Source organism: Orcinus orca, chromosome 12 (genome assembly GCF_937001465.1).
Source record: "Orcinus orca chromosome 12, mOrcOrc1.1, whole genome shotgun sequence".
In the NCBI taxonomy this organism is placed as follows: domain Eukaryota; kingdom Metazoa; phylum Chordata; class Mammalia; order Artiodactyla; family Delphinidae; genus Orcinus; species Orcinus orca.
The window spans coordinates 87,093,186-87,112,549 of record NC_064570.1 but is presented as its reverse complement, the minus strand read 5'-3'; the positions used below and the strand labels follow the sequence as shown (position 1 = coordinate 87,112,549).

Sequence of the window (19,364 nt, the reverse complement as noted above, 5' to 3'; positions counted from 1 at the left end):
CGAGGGCTGACAGCCCCACCAGAAGCTGGTGAGCAAGGAAGGACTCACCTCTGTAGGTTTCAGAGGGAGAGCCTGGCCCTACCAACACCTTGTTTTCAGATCTCTGGGGTCCAGGACTGTGAGACAACAAATTTCTGTTTTAAGTCACCCAGTTTGTGTTCCTTTGTTGTGGCAGCCCTAGGAAACTAATACCTTGTTCATCAAAATATATTTATAATTCTAGCATCAGTGTCACATTTACAAAATTTCAAAGTCAATATTATCCAATCTCGGTATCTCAGGATCTGTATTCTTCTCTTTCCATATTTTCTAATTCTGGCATGTGTTCTCTCAATAGTTCATACTACATCCTTGGGTCTGTCTACTCCATATGGGCTTCTTGTTACATACGAACACACAGTCACGCACCCAAATCTATACACATACATACACATACACATATGATACATGTACTATTCTAGTTATATTACCACTTAGGGCACAGATAGCTTGGATTACAAAATATTGTTATTAGTAGAGAGTTCCTCCATTCAACACAAATAAATTTCCCGAATAAGCATAAATACAGAACACCAAACACATATTTCATGCCGAACATGACTTGGTAATTCATGACAGATGCAGGAGAGAGAGTCTTTCTGTGCCTCAGGGCCATGATCAGTAATGTCATTATAAACTTATCAGACTTTTGCATTGTAATAGAGCTATTGTAAGACACCATTTACAGCTGATAAAATGTCAGATAATCCTATTTGCAGCATGTCTGGAAAAATTGGTTTGCCTAGTTTTCCTTATTTGTCTTCAGAGGGTGGTTTAAGACACTTCTCTCTGCTTAAAAAAACTGATTACCAAAATAAATAAAAATAATACTGTGTATCAGCAAATCTTATTGGCTTAATCTTCAAAATAGATCCAGAATCTGACCATTTCTCAGGCCTTCACTGCCACCACCTGGACAGAGCCAAGATCATTGCTCACCTGGACGAGGGCATCGACCTCCTAACTGGTCCCCTGACTTTGTCAGCCCCACTCCTACCCACTAATCAATACTCAGCAGTACAGCCGGAGTGATCACTCAGATCCTGTCACTGTCCTGCCAAAACCCCTGGCATAATTTTCTGCTTCACTCAGAGTACAAGACAAGCCCTTGTAATGACCTAAACTTCCTGGAATCTGATTTTGTTTCCTCTCCCCTATTATATACCTGATTTCACCCTCTACAAGTCTTCCTCTTGCTTACTTGTTCCACCACATGGAGTTTCCCTTATGTTCGTAGAAAATGTCAAGCAAATGACATTGGCTACTTGCTCTTGGTGACATGTTTTTCCTCCCTGCCTCTACACAGTCCTTATCTCCTTCAAGTTGCTTCCTCAGCGAGATCAAACCTGACCATTGTCTCTCACCCATCAGTGCAGAATCTGTGACAGCCGCTACCAGTCTGTTCTGCTTTTTTATCCATGCATATTATCACATAATATATATATATACATAATATGTATATTATGTGTATATACACATAATATGTATATTATGTGTATATACACATAATATGTATATTATGTGTATATACACATAATATGTATATTATGTGTATATACACATAATATGTATATTAAAACTGCACTATGTACACTTTATTATATATAATACAGGTTTGTTATACTCAGTGTTTACTGTCTGTCTCTCTCCACTGGAATTTAAGCTCCAGGAGGGCAGGAGACATGTGTTCTGTTTAGCACTGTATCACTCACACCACAAACAGAGACCAGGACATCCTCACTAAAATGTGTTGTAAGTGAAACACGGTTATTCAGGAAGAACATCAGTTATGCAAATCTCTGTTACACTTAGATGAAAACACTGTCTAGGGATTTAGATAATGTCTTAATTACTGATATTAAATAGCATCTCAAAATACTGCTGACTGATGTTCATAAAAGTGACAGCTTGTCATACTGCACCACATGCTTCAAGTATAAATAAATTTGGGAGGCAACAGAAATATATTTTTATTAATTTCCTATGTACAAGTGACTGACAATAGTACATAGAATTGAGAAAAACTACATCTGTGGAGAGGTAAATAATTAGGTATGCTGTCAAATGTGCTCTACACCAGGGGGTCCAGAAACCACCACCACATAAAGCCTACTGGCTGCATTTTTTTTTCCCTTTGGGGAAAGGTTTTGACAAAAGAACTAGGTACACTGTCCCTACCCATGGGCAAAAGCCCATGAGCTGCAGGTCCTTACCCCAGTTTTGAACCTTGTTCCCCTGCTTCCTGGACTCCACAGAGAAGGGATGCCCTTCGCCAGAGGGCCCCACTGAGACCTACCCAAGGATGGGAGCCAACAAAGACATGAATAAGAAGATCCACACTCCCTTCACTGAATGATATCTTATCCTTACAATTCATCATATCTGGGTCTTGCCAACTACAATTCCAATGCCCATGAGATACTTACTAGCTGAGGGACCTGAGCCAGGACAGTCTCCACCTGGTTCTCATCTGCAAAGTTGGGAGGGGACCCGGTCACTGTCAGTTAATAAACAGGTATTGAATAAATGGCAGCTACTATTATTAAAATCATCCTTGAAACCAGGAGTTACATCTTTATTCCCATAATATCCAGAGATGTCCACGAAGATCTGTGCTGTTTCTTGGCCAAAGCATTTCCTCCCTGTGACAGTGTTCTGCAAGGCTTATTGTAACACTGGCCCAGATCACAGGACTGGATTATTTAGGTCCTCTGCTGGGAACATCAAGTGCCCATCCTCACTCATACTCTCACTGTAGAGCTGACATTCTGCCTCATACTCCCGCTGTGCTGAATCCTTGCCCAAGAGCAGATAGCTGTTCCCTAAATGAATAACACTTCCTGAACAGCTGGGATCACGCTCAGAAACAAAAATGACCTCCCCATCTTTACCTGTCTCACCAGCTGCCTAGGGTCTCCTGGTGTCAAGTCACTTGATAACCAAAGGCATCCTGACCTGATAAGTTCATAATTCCTTGAGATTACTGTATATGGAGCTATCCAACTTCTTCCTTAGGGGACCAGACACTTCAGCCATGCTTAGGGTATTTTAGGGTATTTTTCCCTACTTCCAGCTTCTGCATATCCACAGCTTATATTGCTCTTGTCATAGTGACCATCACAGCTAAACCTCCCTTTTACTAAGTTGATGACAATCTTTGTGACCAGCTTTAAGATAGGTTTTACCAGAAACAGACTCACAGACATAGAGAACAGACTCGTAGGTGCCAAGGCGGGAGGGACAATAAAGTGAAGAAAAATAAAGGGAAAACATAAATTGTAAGTGATTTTACAAACGTCTTCCGATAGGAGGAGATGTCTGCATCAACCCTGAGGATAGGTATTCTCACAAACTGGGCAATAGAGGGCACCCATGAGGAGGGACTGTGGACCCTAAAAAGAAGAGCTGTGAAACTGTATGATGGGATTGAGGAGGGTTTTTCAAAAATAGGGTGGAGATGGGTGGTAGAGAAGTAGCTGTAATGCTTCAGATTTAAACCTTTTCTGATAGGAAATGAAGACTCACTGTAGTTTTTTAAGCAGAGGAATTTAAAAAATCACATAAGAACAACTCTGAAAGTAATGTGGAAGAGAGACTGGGAGAATGGAGACTATAAATAAGCAGTCAATTTTAGAGAGAACTGTGGTAGTCCAAAAAAGATGATAAGAGTTTAAACTGGAGTGATAGTAGTGAGCTGAGAAGCTGCTGGAGAGAACTTTATAGATAGAATCCATAGTGCTTTTGATGAACTAAAGTTTACCCTGAAGTTTGGAAAAATAGATGATATAAATTTCATGTCTGAGGTATGAATCAGGGGAGAAAATGTATGGGTAGGGAGAGAGATGGAGGTTGCAGTTGGGGAGATAAAGATTTTATCTTAGGTTTCTGAGGCACTGACTGGTTAAAAATGTGATTCTGAAAGTGGGAGAGAGTTTATACCTCTCCATGTATTTGAAGCCATGAATGTAGGTGCTTCACCTCCAAAGACAAATTTCGAATAAAGGAATGAGAATTGAGAGAAGAAGCGTGAAGAGTGTGTGAAAGGAAGGAGACAAGAGAGAGGGGAAACATTTAAGAACATACCCTGGAGGATTTAAACTGCAAAACTACATGAAACCGGCCTGGAGGAGGAGGGAAGAGAATTCCAGAACCGCAATAGCACAGGCAGGGCTGGATACACCACTCAGGGAACCAAATGCAAAATGAAAATGTGAGGTCATTTGTTTAAAAGAAGCAATAAAAAATGTTCCATTAAAGGTACTAAAATATAAAGCTTTTCCCTTTTTACTTGTGGTCTCTTTCCCATCTTTTCATAGTATTTTTTTTACTTTCTGTTTAAGGTCATTCCAAGAAAATTTTAAAATTTCAATTATTAGCAAAACTTTGACCATTCATCTTTATATTGTGCAATGCCAGTTTTAAACGCAAACATAAGAGAATTTAGTCCTTCTGTCACACGATCAAAATTACACACTTCATATTTCAGAGCTAGTATGTGCATTTTGTTCTTAGTAAGAGCTAACTCTGAACACTGAAACAAACTAACTCAACTGCTTTTATTACATGTCTTGGAGGATGCATATTCTAACACCACTTTGGAAGCTGACAGCTGTCATAATACAATATCAGCCATGGAAAATACATAAACAAATGAGTAAAGCTATATTCCAGCAAAACTCATTACAAAGACAGGTAGTAGGCCTGGCCAGGTTTGACATGCAGGCCATACTTTGCCAATCCCTGGTCTTTGTGATTAATTTTCCCAAGGTCACATGCTGCTGAGATGGATATTCAACAATAAAGATGAAAGCATTTTGAAACCAAAGAACAGTAACATGCATGAAAAAAAATTGTATTATCAAATTATTATATTCACTCTACTATATTTTGTATATGGTGTCAATAATACAATTCATTTTAGTGACCAGCGGGAATAAAATGCAAATAATGAATGCTTTTGAATACTGCAAACTAACACAACACAAAAAGCACAGGGTATTCATTTGTGGAAGATGCTGGAAGATGCACAGGAGAGAAAAATGACAGAATGTTACTTCTGAATTTATTACTGCCCTGTGCTGGGTGTCAGCAGATATAATCTGACCTGCAGGAAACCTGTGGTGTTCATTACAGGGTCAGTTCTATATGGGATTTGTTTTATAAATTGCAAGTAAATCAGAACAAAAGTGACTATTTGATATTGCAACAAAAGCTTCTATCACTATGTAAGTACTTCCTTGCCCACAAGGCTAAGGCGAGGTGCAGTACGAGGTGTCACGTGTCAGCTCCAAGTGTCTGTCTCCTCTGGCACTTAGTAGTTTTCACCAAAGGACAGCTTCTTCATCCAAATTTGCTGGCTTATGAAATGTAAACATAATAATGAGTCATTTGAAAACCCTAGGATAAAAACATGGTTCTAAATTTACCAAGAGATAGAAATGAAAAACAGGTATGATTGTTTTAAAAAGGTGTAATTCATATCTGAGCAATTCTGGGCCAAACAGACAAACAAACCAAAAATTACAGCAGTCTGGTGCTTTTCACAAAGTAGTCAGTCAGTTATCATCTGAATATTGGATAAAATAATGTGCTTAATGCCATTCCATTTTTTTTCCAATTTCATTAAAATGTAAAAATGCTGCAGACATGTTACTAATGATTTCAACATATATAGTAATTTAGTTTTAAAAAAGTGCATGGCATGTTTGAATATAAAGATATATCCCTATGTTATTTCAGAGAAATATACTACATTTTTTTCAGTTGACTCTCTTGTCACTATAATAAGGTTAATTAGCAATTATTTTCTTTTTTTTTTTCTACATGGATATTTTCTTCAAGATTCTTGTAAAATTGATCATTTTGATCTAATATGAATAAAGTGATTAAATATACTTTCTGACTTTTTTTTCTCACTATGCACAAATATTTGCAGAAACATATTTTACTATGAGTATAAAATATATAATCAGTGTAAAACTTTCAGAAAATAAAAACAATATTAAAAGCAACATTAATGTTTTGAAAGAATCCTATGTATGCTTATGTGTGGTGTGCTTGCACTACACATGTCTGAGCAAACATGTGGTTTTATCAGTTCCACTTAATAGTATGAGAGAAGCAATTTTTCATGTCAGCATTTATTTAGTACAATGACCACTTCTGAACACAGTTGTTTCCAATATTTGTTATTTTAATAACATAATTTGGGTATATCAGTAATAATTTCCTAAAACTGAAATTGATATGTTAAAACTTAAAACATTTCTGATGGCAAGCAACCTCTGAAAAGAGGGTGCCCATTTACTTTCCCCCCGAAGAGTAGAGAATCTTCACCAATTCAGAGTATTACAATTAAAAAACAAAAACAAAAAACTGGCAAACAGATAAAATTTGTCTCATTTTAAATTTGCTATCTTCAATTGATTCTGATGATTTTGAAATACATTTTTATTGTTTGTTTATAGCAAACTGTTTTACTCTTCCAGTGGTCAGCTTTTCCACTTTGATTTGACAGAGTATTTTACAGCCATATGTCTATCTTTTGAGGCAATACATTTTTGCGTATATCTGCATTACGTTTATGATCATTTTTGGCTTAAAAAAGTATTAATTTTAGTTATTCTACTATAAATACACTATCAACATTTTACTTATAATTTTCTATTTTTGCTTCGAGATTAAAAATTTCCAGTTAGAGATCAAATAAATATTAACTTATATTTTATTTAGATTATTTAATGTTTTATTTTGTAATTTTATCTAGTTAGTACTCATAGGATTTATTTTGGTATAAGATATAGGGGAAGAATTTTCAAAATAACAGAATGCATCAACATAATTTAGTAAGTATTAAAATATTTGTCAATTAAGATCCCTCCTTTTTATGTAATTTTATATCTAATATGTATACATATATATCTGGACTTTCTGTTCTATTTTTTTATCTGCATCCCTGTGATAACATCATAATCATTTATTAAAGTTTATTTTAATACTTTACCAACAAGTTCTCTTATTGCCATTCCTTTTCAACATTTCTCTTCCTACTCTCTTTCACTTTAAAATGACTTAATCAGGGTTCAACAATTATCCCATTTGAAATTGTTTGAAATTGCTGTATACTTTTCAAATGTAGTGTCTATCTAGTGTTACGAGATCACACTTCTGAGCTCTCAAATAAAGATATGTCTCCATTTATCTACTTTTAAGGTATTCAACAAATTTCACCTTTTAAACTTTGTTCTGTATAGTATTAAGCAGCAGTAGTTTGTGTTTTTGGTTACTTAAATAATGCATTTTCCCAATAGAGTTTTTAAATACTATAAGAAGAAATATGTACATAAAAGGCATTTTGACTAGTTTATGAGTTTAATGGAACTACCTCTTCTGTTTCTACTTAAAGAATGGACAAAAGACCCCGAATAGCCAAAGCAATCTTGAGAACAAAAAATGGAGCTGGAGGAATCAAGCTTTCTGACTTCAGACTATACTACAAAGCTACAGTAATCAAGACAGTGTGGTACTGACACAAAAACAGAAAGATAGATCAATGGAACAGAATAGAAAGCCCAGAGATAAACCCACACAAATATTATCACCTTATCTTTGATAAAGGAGGGAGGAAAGTACAGTGGAGAAAGGACAGCCTCTTCAATAATTGATGCTGGGAAAACTGGACAGGTACATGTAAAAGTATGAGATTAGAACACTCCCTAACACCATACACAAAAATAAGCTCAAAATGGATTAAAGACCTAAATGTAAGGCCACACACTATAAAACTCTTAGAGGAAAACATAGGCAGAACACTCTATGACATAAATCACAACAAGATCCTTTTTGACCCACCTCCTAGAGAAATGGAAATAAAAACTAAAATAAACAAATGGGACCTAATGAAACGTCAAGGCTTTTGCACAGCAAAGGAAACCATAAACAAGACCAAAAGACAACCCTCAGAATGGGAGAAAATATTTGCAAATGAAGCAACTGACAAAGGATTAATCTCCAAAATTTACAAGCAACTTATGCAGCTCAATAACAAAAAGCAACCCAGTCCAAAAATGGGCAGAAGACCTAAATAGTCATTTCTCCAAAGAAGATATACAGATTGCCAGCAAACACATGAAAGAAAGCTCAACATCATTAATCATTAGAGAAATGCAAATCAAAATTACAATGAGATATCATCTCGCACCGGTCAGAATGGCCATCATCAAAAAATCTACAAACAATAAATGCTGGAGAGGGTGTGGAGAAAAAGGAACACTGTTGCATTGTTGGTGGGAATGTAAATTGATAGAGCCACTATGGAGAACAGTATGGAAGTTCCTTAGAAAACTAAAAATAGAACTACCATACGACCCAGCAATCCCACTACTGGGCATATACCCTGAGCAAATCATAATTCAAAAAGAGTCATGTACCAATATGTTCATTGCAGCTCTATTTACAATAGCCTGGACATGGAAGCAACCTACGTGTCCATCAACAGATGAATGGATAAAGAAGATGTGGCACATATATACAATGGAATATTACTCATCCATAAAAAGAAACGAAATTGAGTTATTTGTAGTGAGGTGGATGGACCTAGAGTCTGTCATACAGAGCAAGTAAGTCAGAATGAGAAAGACAAATACCATATGCTAACACATATATATGGAATCTAAGAAAAAAAAAAAAAGTTCATGAAGGACCTAGGGGTAAGACTGGAATAAAGACACAGACCTACTAGAGAATGGACTTGAGGATATGGGGAGGGGGAAGGGTAAGCTGTGACAAAGCGAGAGAGTGGCATGGACATATATACACTACCAAACGTAAAATAGACAGCTAGTGAGAAGAAGCCATATAGTACAGGGAGATCGCTCAGTGGTTTGTGACCACCTAGAGGGGTGGGATAGGGCGGGTGGGAGGGAGGGAGATGCAAGAGGGAAGAGATATGGGAACATATGTATATGTATAACTGATTCACTTTGTTATAAAGCAGAAACTAACACACCATTGTAAAGCAATTAGACTCCAATAAAGATGTTTAAAAAAAAAAAGAATGGGATTAAGTATCATTGTGAGCTATTTATATTGTTATGTTTGTCAACAATAATATATACCTAAAAGATTTGGAGATAATGTAAATCCCTTAGAATAGAAAGAAGAAAAGAGAAAAAAATAAACACTCTCAGTAAACTATAAAATGAATGTCAATGTCTTTATATCTAATGATGTGGTAAATTTTATTATTAAATATCTTACTTTGACCCATTCTTTTCTTCCTGGAAAAAATAACATTTACCATTTTCTAGAATTTTACTAATATAGTACTGGATTTTTTTTTTTAACTTGAAACGTTACAACCATGAATGGAATAAATGGAACTCATGCAAACTTTTCTTTTTGTGCTATTTTTGTTACCCACTGCTACTAGAGAATATTTGGGTCAGGAATCTCCGGTTGCTCTCCCTTACACTCTTCGCAAACAACTGGTAGAAAAAAAAAAAATAGACATATTACTACAGAAAATTAATATGAACTGCTAAAAAATGTTCTTTTTTCTCTCTTAGGTTTCATTTTCTTCATGAGTTAGACCAAACCACAAAGACTGGATTGTTTAGAGGATGGTGTACCACAACACCTTCCATTCAGCTTAATAGAGCTGTGGATGGACTGAAAAATAGCAATAATATGCGTCAAAAGTCCCACCAAACTCTAGGAGACACACTGGTAGAGGTTGTGCCATGATGCTCACTTTGCTGATCACAAGAGGGTGCTTGGGGTATCTTTTTTTTTTTTTTCTCAGCAACCCAATGCAAGGTGAGGAATTCACCAGAGCAAGGGAGCACAGAATAACAGGCTTTCCACCTTTTATACTTCCTAGTACGGAAGAAGCATGAAGGGAGGAAATAGTAATGCCCAATGGTTCACTTTAGAAACATACAAGGAAATTCTCCCTGCGTCAGTGACACATTCCTTCCATACTTTGGCAGTGTATTAGAACGTACTGAAGATTTTAGCACTGCAGGCCATTCTACTATGGCCTACCTCATCTTTTCTTTACATGAAAATATTAGACCAGATGTGGTTTTAAAGATCTTTTCCAGATCCTGAATGGGTTTGGCCAATAGGGACAGGAGACAGTGAGGTTGTGTGTACATCTCCTGGGCTTCTCCATCTTGGATTGCCTTGGACTGCTCTGTCTTCCCCTACAGAGAAGCCACAGCTTCTGTAAGCTGGCAGCTTTCCTCCATAGTTTCTGGGTCCTGGTAACTGCCCTTTCCTTTGCCCGTTCTGGCCTAGGGGCAGTAATGACATTCGGCTGGTACTAGTCCCAGCAAACCATACTATGCCTCATTGTTTCCTTATACCCTACCCATATATTTGTAAATGATCTTTTTATTAAACTCTCCCCAAGTACCCAGTTGGAGTTTGCTATCTTTTCCCTGATTTGACCCTGACCAATACAGTGGATGAAGATATTGGTAAAATGCCAGCATGTCTTGGAAATGATTGATTACCTTGTCTAAAAGGATTAGGGAGACAAGAGAAACTAGAAGGAGGCTAGGAGAATTGGAGGAGGTCAAAACCATCAAAGGATGTTTGCAGTTGGAGTGAGGGATGAGCAAAATGCAATGTGACAAGATTTTGCTCATAAAGGGCAAAACTAGGATTCAATTTCCTAGAAATGGGGAATTTGTGTCCTGATTGTCTGGACAGTCAGGGGTGGCTATGGGGTTACTGTAGGAGAGGAGGTGTAACTCAGCTACATTTACTAAGAACCTTCTCTGTGAGCAGTGACATGTTAGGCATTGGCGATAAGTCATAAATTAGACAACCAGCTATCATCTTATAAAAGTACAAGGAGGATTCTACTTTTAAATTTGTAATTAAACTTACTATGTTATTTTTAGAAACTTTGTAAAGAAAATCATATCATATTGGACACACCAAATATAATGATTTGGTCTTTCATATTACTGATTTGCCAGCCATAAGTCACCCACTTAAAAACTTTAAAATATTGATATAATGTGTATTTCTTCTGAAGCATATACGCACACACATACACACACAAAACTAATAAATTCCTCACTGAAGAAAAATTAACTTCACTGCCACAATTACACTTGAAATGCCACAAGATAGAACGCTTTTAAAAATGCAAAATATCCTCTTTCTGTAAAATACAATTTCTTAAACCTTTTTTTGCACGTTTCCTAACTTGATAGTAATTTACAAGGGTAAAGGAGATTAGTAATTTATAAAATGCTTTAAGCTAAGAGCAGTTATCTAAGAAAAGTGGCTTTTCATTAATTATTTCAAGACTCAATTCAAATTCATATACAGGATATTATTTTCTCTTAGTTGCTATATGGTGTTTTTGTTAAATAAAAGACATTAATTTATATTCTGTATTATGTATACAGTGAAAGAAGCATCATGGCTTTGCATGAAAAAATGATAAACCACACCATGTAGGATGGGAAAATCCAATAGAGTTCCCTTGAGTTTTTTCATCTTTACAGTTTAAAAAGTACCAGCTCTGAAGAAAATGTTAGAAAGTGTTTGTCATATTGTGTTCAATCTTACAAAGAAGCTATTTCAAGAAATGAGAATAATAAGAGTTACTCCAAAACTTTGAAAGATCCATTGTGACAACTTGAACTAGTTGTTGCTGATTGATTGCCTGTGGTATAGCCATCTCCAACATACTCCTGCATTGATCTGTGAGCCTTTGTGGCAGTGTGTAAAGAATAACCACTTGTGACAGGTACAACAGCAGGGGCCATCTCCATTGAACTGGCTGCTGCCCTGATTACAAAGAAGCTGTTTAGAGCACCTGGTGACCATGACAGGCTCTTTCTTCTCTGTAGAAAAGAATCTCATTTCTAAAAGTTTACAGAACTAAAACTGAGGAACTCACCAGAAATCATCAGCTGAGGAGGTGCCGGAATGGGCTCCAGGGAAGACCAGATAAGAGACCTAGTGATGGAAAGCCTTTGACTTGCTGCAGGAGATTCCTGACCACGCCCACGAGGCTGCAGCTCCCATCTGGACCATTCTGAAGAAGTTCTGACCTCTTCTTTTAAATCAGGTGCTAAGGTCAGATAATCTGTATAATATGTCCAATCTGGCATAACTACAGACATGGGGACAGAGGTCTGTATTGGAAGTGATTGAGTTGCTGAAACTATAGAAAATGCTACAGGAGAGGTTACTTCTGAAAAATCAGACGTGGAGTCTACATGTTGTGGCATGTTGTTTTTGAGGTCACTTGAATGTATAGTTTCTGGATGACTTTGAAAGTTTAATTCAAAATTTAGAGACCCATCCCCTGTGTGAGGTTTGAACTGGGTATAAGACCCTTCATGCTCTCGCACGCCCAGTAACTTGTCTTCATTCAGCATCTCAGTGGGACCCAAAGTTGTACCATAGAGTCCTATTTTCAATAGTTTAAAAATGTTTTCTGATACTGAAGGATCATCAGCAGTCTGTTGTGAAGTCAAATCCGAATTCATCAGGTCTGAAGGGACAGTTTGTGAAGGGATAATGGATGAACACATCTTATCCAAGCATAAATTAACATCCAAATTACTTGATAGGGTAACATATTCTTCTATGGATGAGACTAAAATTCTTCTTTTTGTACTCTTTGTAGAAGGAAATAAAGATGACAGTTCTGTGATTGCCACTGATGGCGTGATTTCAACAGCCGAAGGAAGTGAATGTCCAGAAGTGATAGTTTGTGTTCCCATTCGTGCAAACCACCTGGCTAATACTGCTGAACTCATCCAGGATGTCTCGTAAAAGTGGGACTGTTTGCTATGCAAAACTTGATCTGAAAATTCATGAAAGGATTTTATTTCAGTCATAGAACACGTTGCACATGTTTGGCTTAATTCACTTAAAGAATCAGCAGCCTGTGGTTTGATATTTGTGAGTCTCTGGTTGCTGGATGCTTCGGTAATAACCTGATCTTCACTGGGAATGGAGGCTTGTGTGGTGAATTGGTGCAGAGTTGATGAATTTAAGACGGCTACCTGCTTGGATATGATTATCTTAGCAGGAGAAATGGGAGACATCGAAGAGCTCAGCAGTCTCCAGGACTCTCTTCTTGAAGTTAACGAAAGAGCTGAATATTCTTCAATATCCTCTTGAGAGACGACTGGAGGTGCACTCACGGAAGCAGTTGTGGGCGGGAAGCCACGGGAGAGTAATGAGTGTCTGTTTAACTCAACACCGGCCCCTGGAACACCATTAATTACTGAACTCATTGTGGTAGCAGACAAGACAACAGTCCGGGGGCTCTCAGATAATAAAGATTGTGTAGGAAAAATAAAATCTGTCATTAAGGATGAGATGATAAACGGGGTGCTCTCTCCCCTATCAGGGAAAAAGAGTCCTGGTGCGCCCACTGGAGTTTGGATGGGCATACATGATACAGACATTTTGCCCCCGACGATATGTGCTGGGTCATGAGCACCAAAATTCAGAAACTGAGAAGAGGAAACATCTGCTGAAAAAGGAAGACTGTGTTTTGCTGAAAGCTCTTTAGTGGAAATCAGTTCTTCGAGTAAATAGCTTTCAGAGGACGTGCCAATATTTAATGCTGCCAAACCAGTGGTTGGGAGAACGTCGTGCTGGAAAAAGTCTGTCTGTTTTGGCCCTTCAGAGAGGAAAAGGTAAGAAAGAAAGAACGAGAGAGCAAGAAAGAAAAGGAAGAAGAAAAATGGATTAAGCCCTGGGCTGAATCTTCTGCAAATTACACTGCACCTTATACACATTATATATATGCAGACTAATGTGGCTCTGTAAATCATATTTCTAATAAAAGTGTATGAGAAAGTTTAGTGACTTCACAAGCTGCATAAATGCAGAGTTCTATTATTCATACTCCCTGGGGTGGCCAAATTCAGAACAAATGGTCTTCTTTAGAATAACCTTCATTCCAAAATAATGATGCCTTTGAAGCATGAAACATGAAAATTTACAATTCTTTGACAGTGAAAAATATAAAAGAATATTTGACCTAATGAGTTAGAAATATTAGAAATTTCATTTTACTTTCTGAATAGACAATTTTTATATTAGATACCACATTTCAAATTAATTCCTTAAAAGAACAGAAATTATACAGAAAAAATATAGAGCAGTATACCTTTCTGCTTATAATATCCATTAGGCTTTAAACATATTTTTTAAACAAGGAATACCTTGTTAAGGGCTATAATTCTCATTCTGCTTATCCTGAGAGACAAGAAAGAATTTGGAATTTAACATACAATATGGCACCATGTGATTTAGTAAGTTAAATCAGACGCGTCAAAACATACTCAACCTGTCAAAATACTTCCCAATAGGAAAAAACAGATTTTTAAAAATCTGAGTGTTTTTCCAATAAATTGATAAGAATATGTTTACATATAATGATTCAGAGGATGTTAAATAAAGACATAATGAGGCAAGTAGTACAGGTCTTTTAAATAAGTTTTACTGATAGTTGAAACAAAATGCGGTAGAATTGGGGTTCAGTTATCTACCAAAATTCACGTATCAGAATAAAGACTATTCATGAACATTTTTTGCACTGTTTCAGAAAGAGTATTTATTCATAAAGGACACCAACGTTTTTAAAACTTAAAGCACAGCACATAACCAACAAAAATTCTAAGCCAGTTTTATAGCCCTGAAAAATCAAGTGTCTTAGAAAAATAAATATTGAAATAAGTCAGAAAATATGTTTTAAAACATAACTTTTTCAAACTTCTCCGCATCATACTCTCATCTACTTACCTTCACCAACTGGAGTAGTGTTCACTATGGCCCACAGTTGGGTAGCCCTGGCAGGTGGGATGCTACTGACCGACGTCCCTGAGGTGGGCACTGTGTGTGTTTGTGTGGAAGTGGTCTCTTTTCCTTGAGAGCTGGGAGGTAAACAGGTGGTTCTTCTTATTTCATTACCACAGAGAAGCCCAATGGAGCAGATCTGCAAATGACAATTGCCATAATTAAGCACATAGTTTCTTTGCCCCTGAGAATTTTTAAGTTAGTTTTGAGGTTCATTTGAATTTTCATAGTTATATTAGTTAGCTCACCTCCTTATTGTGTAGAAAATGGAACCTCTATAGTAAATTTACCTATATTTCAAAATTAATTAAATTCTTCAAATTTTAGATATGTTCAAACTGTATGCCTAAATTTATTCTTGATTCCTTTAAGTCAAAATACTACTTTCCATTTGCTTTGAGGATATTTTTTTCCAATGAAGAATCTGTACTGTATGGTAGAAAATATGAATATAAAAACTCTGTTATAAATTTTAAACTTTTCTTCTCTAAATGTCATATTTAGTTGGAAACTAAAATAAAACACACGATCTACAACAGATAATTTGAAGACATTATCTTGTGATTTTCTGAATCATTTTAATCCACATTGGTTTAAAAAGCAAAGTTCCTTTTCTGTTTTAGCTTGATCTGAATGGCCTACTTCTGCCATATACTTATAAAATAATTTCCACATAAAGAAATTAATTTTTAATTCATAGGAAAGAGAGTTGTGAGGCATGTATAAATAAGTGCAAATGGATCAGGGATTCTCCTTTAAATGTAGAGCTAAAAATTAGTTATACTATTTGAAACATTTTGAATTTTAAGTAAATACCACATACCTGTTTTCTAACACTAAAGACATTCATAGGTAGCTCTGCTTCACTGTTACAGTATTTGTCCAAGATTGTATCTAATTTGTACAAAATGTAAATTTTGTTTTAGTTATCCCTTTTTTGTTTGTTTCACAGTTATATATTCTGTATGCACTTTCAACTCACACATTAAAGTATTTAAAGCTTAAAGGCCAGTGTTATATAACTACCTTAAAAATCTAACATGTAGACAACAGTAAAAAGTGAAGCTAGAAGTAATAGAAGAAACAGCAAGAAAAACATATCTATTATCATGCCACACATTCAAGACCAAGAGATTGTCCTTTTCTCCACTCAAGGGTAAGCAGCAAGCCCTAGAAGGACTTCACAGATTAATGACAATGCGCAGGAAACTAGGATAAAAACCAGAATGCCAATATGCTAGCTTACAGTGAAAACCTAGCTGTTACACAGCTCATAAATATTTGCATGGTCATGGTCAGCTTTCCCCTCCAGAATCACAATCAGAAGCCATAATTAACTACCTTGAGAAATCATCACCGCAGGATTAAGGACCCTCGAAGTCCCTGTGATCAACAAGTTCTCTCCATGTCACCAGAGCTACCCAAGAATCACAGGTTTCCCTGATGTGCAGTAGATCAGAACATGTAAAACTAGTTTCCAAATGCTTAACAACGTCAGACTAAGGTACTGCCAGAAAAATGATCTTGAATACTTGATGGTAACTGATGTATCACTGATTAAAGTTATCTACCTATTAGACAACTTGACTGGCACTGCTGACATTTGTCTCTATTATTCTCATGTGTTCTCTAATAGTGTTGACTGTTATATTATTGATGTGTTAATACATTCATCTTCCAGGTGACATTTAGGTCCAGTAGCCAGGAAGCCATACTCCCTCTTTCCTATGTTGCATGCCTAGGCTCACATACATCCTCTGCTGCTTTTAGCCTTTAACTCTCAAAGCTGAATTTACTTTCCCAATTTTGAGCTTGATAGAAAACATCCTGTTATATTCCCAAGTACTAGCAACTTTTAAATCATATTTTTTAATGTTCTTCCAAATAGATTTTAATTGTCTGAACTTTCTCTGTCTATACGCACAGGCACATACACAATCACATATGCCAACACAATTTGTCTTAGAGAGACTTCCATATTTTCCTTAGTTAAATCCCAAACTTCATGGGAAATCTCACTACATATTCACTAAACCTATCTCCTCTTCCTCTTGGATCACATGTCTCAGTCACTTTTGTGTCTCTGTGTGATCATGTGACTTACTTCTACCCAAGGAAGGGTGAATGTACCATGTGTTATCCTCCGGCCTTTCCCCTTGTGTGCTGACCTCTGAAAACACATATTAAAGATGGGTAGCCACAGAAAGGAAGTAGCCTAAGTTCCTAAAAGTCTATTTGAAGGAGAATATCTGAAATCAGAAACACTCATTTGGACTTCATGTGAATGGAAAATAAATTTATATTGTATCAGGCTAGCAAAATTTTGGAGGTTATTGTTATAGCAGCTAGCATTTTCCTTACTAATACATCAATCTTTGCCTCACCTGGTCTTTCTGATAATATTCTTTGTTAGCTATGAGAAAATTAAATTTAAAAAGCACCTCATAAATGATTGAACATTTCTTTTTCTATATCTGCCTGATTACATTGAAAGATATAGCATTTCAAATATTTAGCTTTGCTTTAATTCAGTAAGCCTTTAATTTTGTATATTTCTTTCTTAACTTGTTGGTTACCATAGTAACTTATTTGACCAATACATCCTCATTCACTCATTCATTCATCCATCGAATACGTATTGAGTGCCTGCCATTATATGTTTTATTCACTGATATTTATTGAAACTTAATATGTGCCAAGATGATCATCATTTCTACAAAATTTCATGACTTTAAAAAATATATTTTTATTTCTGAATCTATGCTGAAGGAACACAACGCAAATAGGACTTTTTGAGTCAAAGCTTTATGAGAATATGGTCATCCACTTTTTAAATATTTTATTTTATTTTATTTATTTTTGGCTGCATTGGGTCTTCGTTGCTGAGTGCAGGCTTTCTCTAAGTCACGGCTAGTGAGGGTTACTCTTCACTGTGGTGCGCGGGCTTCTCATTGCTGGGGCTTCTCTTGTTGTGGAGCACAGGTTCCAGGCACACAGGCTTCAGTAGCTGTGGCACATGGGCTCAGCAGTTGTGGCTTGCGGCCTGTAGGGCACAGGCTCAGTAGTTGTGGCTCACAGGCTTAGTTGCCCTGCAGCACGTGGGATCTTCCCAGACCAGGGCTCGAACCTGTGTCCCCTGCATTGGCAGGAGGATTCTTAACCACTGTGCCACCAGGGAAGTCCTGGCCATCCACTTTTTAATGGATATTGCATAGCTCGCTTGTCTTTGCTCAACAAATATTTGTTGGTCAATTTCTAAGTGTCAGTGACTGCTGTAAAGGCTGGGAATGAACTAGTCAACAAGATTAGCAAAGTTTCTCCCATCATATAGCTTGTATTTTAGTAAAGGATTTAGAATTAATGAATAGTAACTAGCAATAATTTGCTTAAAGACAAAATTTTGCGAGATAAATAATAAGGAAAAGCAGGGAGGGCTGTTTTGGACGAGTGGTTAGGGAAGTCTTCTTTGATCAGGGATCTGAATTAAGTAAATATCTGAGGAAAGAGTATTCAAGGCAGAAAGAATGGTAGTACAAAGGCCTCAAGGCAGAAACATGCTTGTGTATTTGAGCAACAGCAAGATGGGCAGTGTAGATAAAGAGAATGAGGGAAGGCCATTGGTGGATGGAAATGAGGTCATTGACATGGCCAGGAGAGATATCGTGCCGGATGATTTGTTTGTTCTTGAATTTGGAATTAATTCTGAGTGTGATGGGCAGCCATTGGAATATTTAATATTTAGAGTTGAAAAATGATATGGTTTGACTTATGAAAAGATTATGTTAATGCTACATAGATAATCGACTCTTAAGAGAGTCTGAAGAGGGGACAGAATGGAAGCTGGGGCATCTGTTGGAAGCTGGCAGTAGCCTTGGTGAGAGACAGAAATAGATTAGTCTGGAGTGAAAGTAGTGGTAGATAGAGTAAGGGTACTTTCAGGAGATACTTGGGAGACAGAGCCTATGAGATATGTTGGTAGATTGATGTCTGGAGTGAGAAGAGAAGGTTAATAAATGATTCCCAGGTTTTTGTTCCTGTTAATGGATGAGTAGAGGTGCCACTTACTAATTTGAAGAACACTGGTGGAGACCAGTTAGGGAATGGAGGTGGATCCAGATTTCTATTTAAATACTTTAAATTTGAGAAGTTTATTAGCTATCCAAATATGGAGATAGAGTAGTAAACTGGAAATATGAGTCTTTCTTAAGGCAGAATTACCCTTAAATCATTTCTGTTAATTAAGAAAGTATGATTTAAAAGATACCATAGCCCTTCTCCCTAATTCTCTAGCCATAAAGCTAGAGAATGGCAGAGTTGGGATTCATATGTAGGCAATGAGGAGCTTGAACCCACACTCACGATCATAATTTTGCCTCTTGTTACAACTTCAACATTTGTTATGAACAGTTCTACCCTATAGCTGATTATTTTAGATAAAAAATTAAAATGTTCTTCTACTCAGCCTGTTTAACAAATGC

General features: G+C 36.7%; 1 protein-coding gene across 2 annotated transcripts in view; it reads right to left on the bottom strand.

Annotated features, from left to right (window-relative positions):
• EYS (eyes shut homolog) overlaps positions 1 to 19,364 on the bottom strand; it is a 1,673,869-nt gene that overhangs the window by 842,854 nt on the left and 811,651 nt on the right. For both annotated transcript variants that reach the window (XM_049695235.1, XM_004282511.3), the window contains exons 23-24: positions 14,833 to 15,025; positions 11,963 to 13,705 (exon numbers count right to left, since the gene is read on the bottom strand). In XM_049695235.1, the coding sequence (XP_049551192.1) occupies positions 11,963 to 13,705; positions 14,833 to 15,025 (1,936 nt within the window). The remainder of the gene's footprint in view (positions 1 to 11,962; positions 13,706 to 14,832; positions 15,026 to 19,364) is intronic.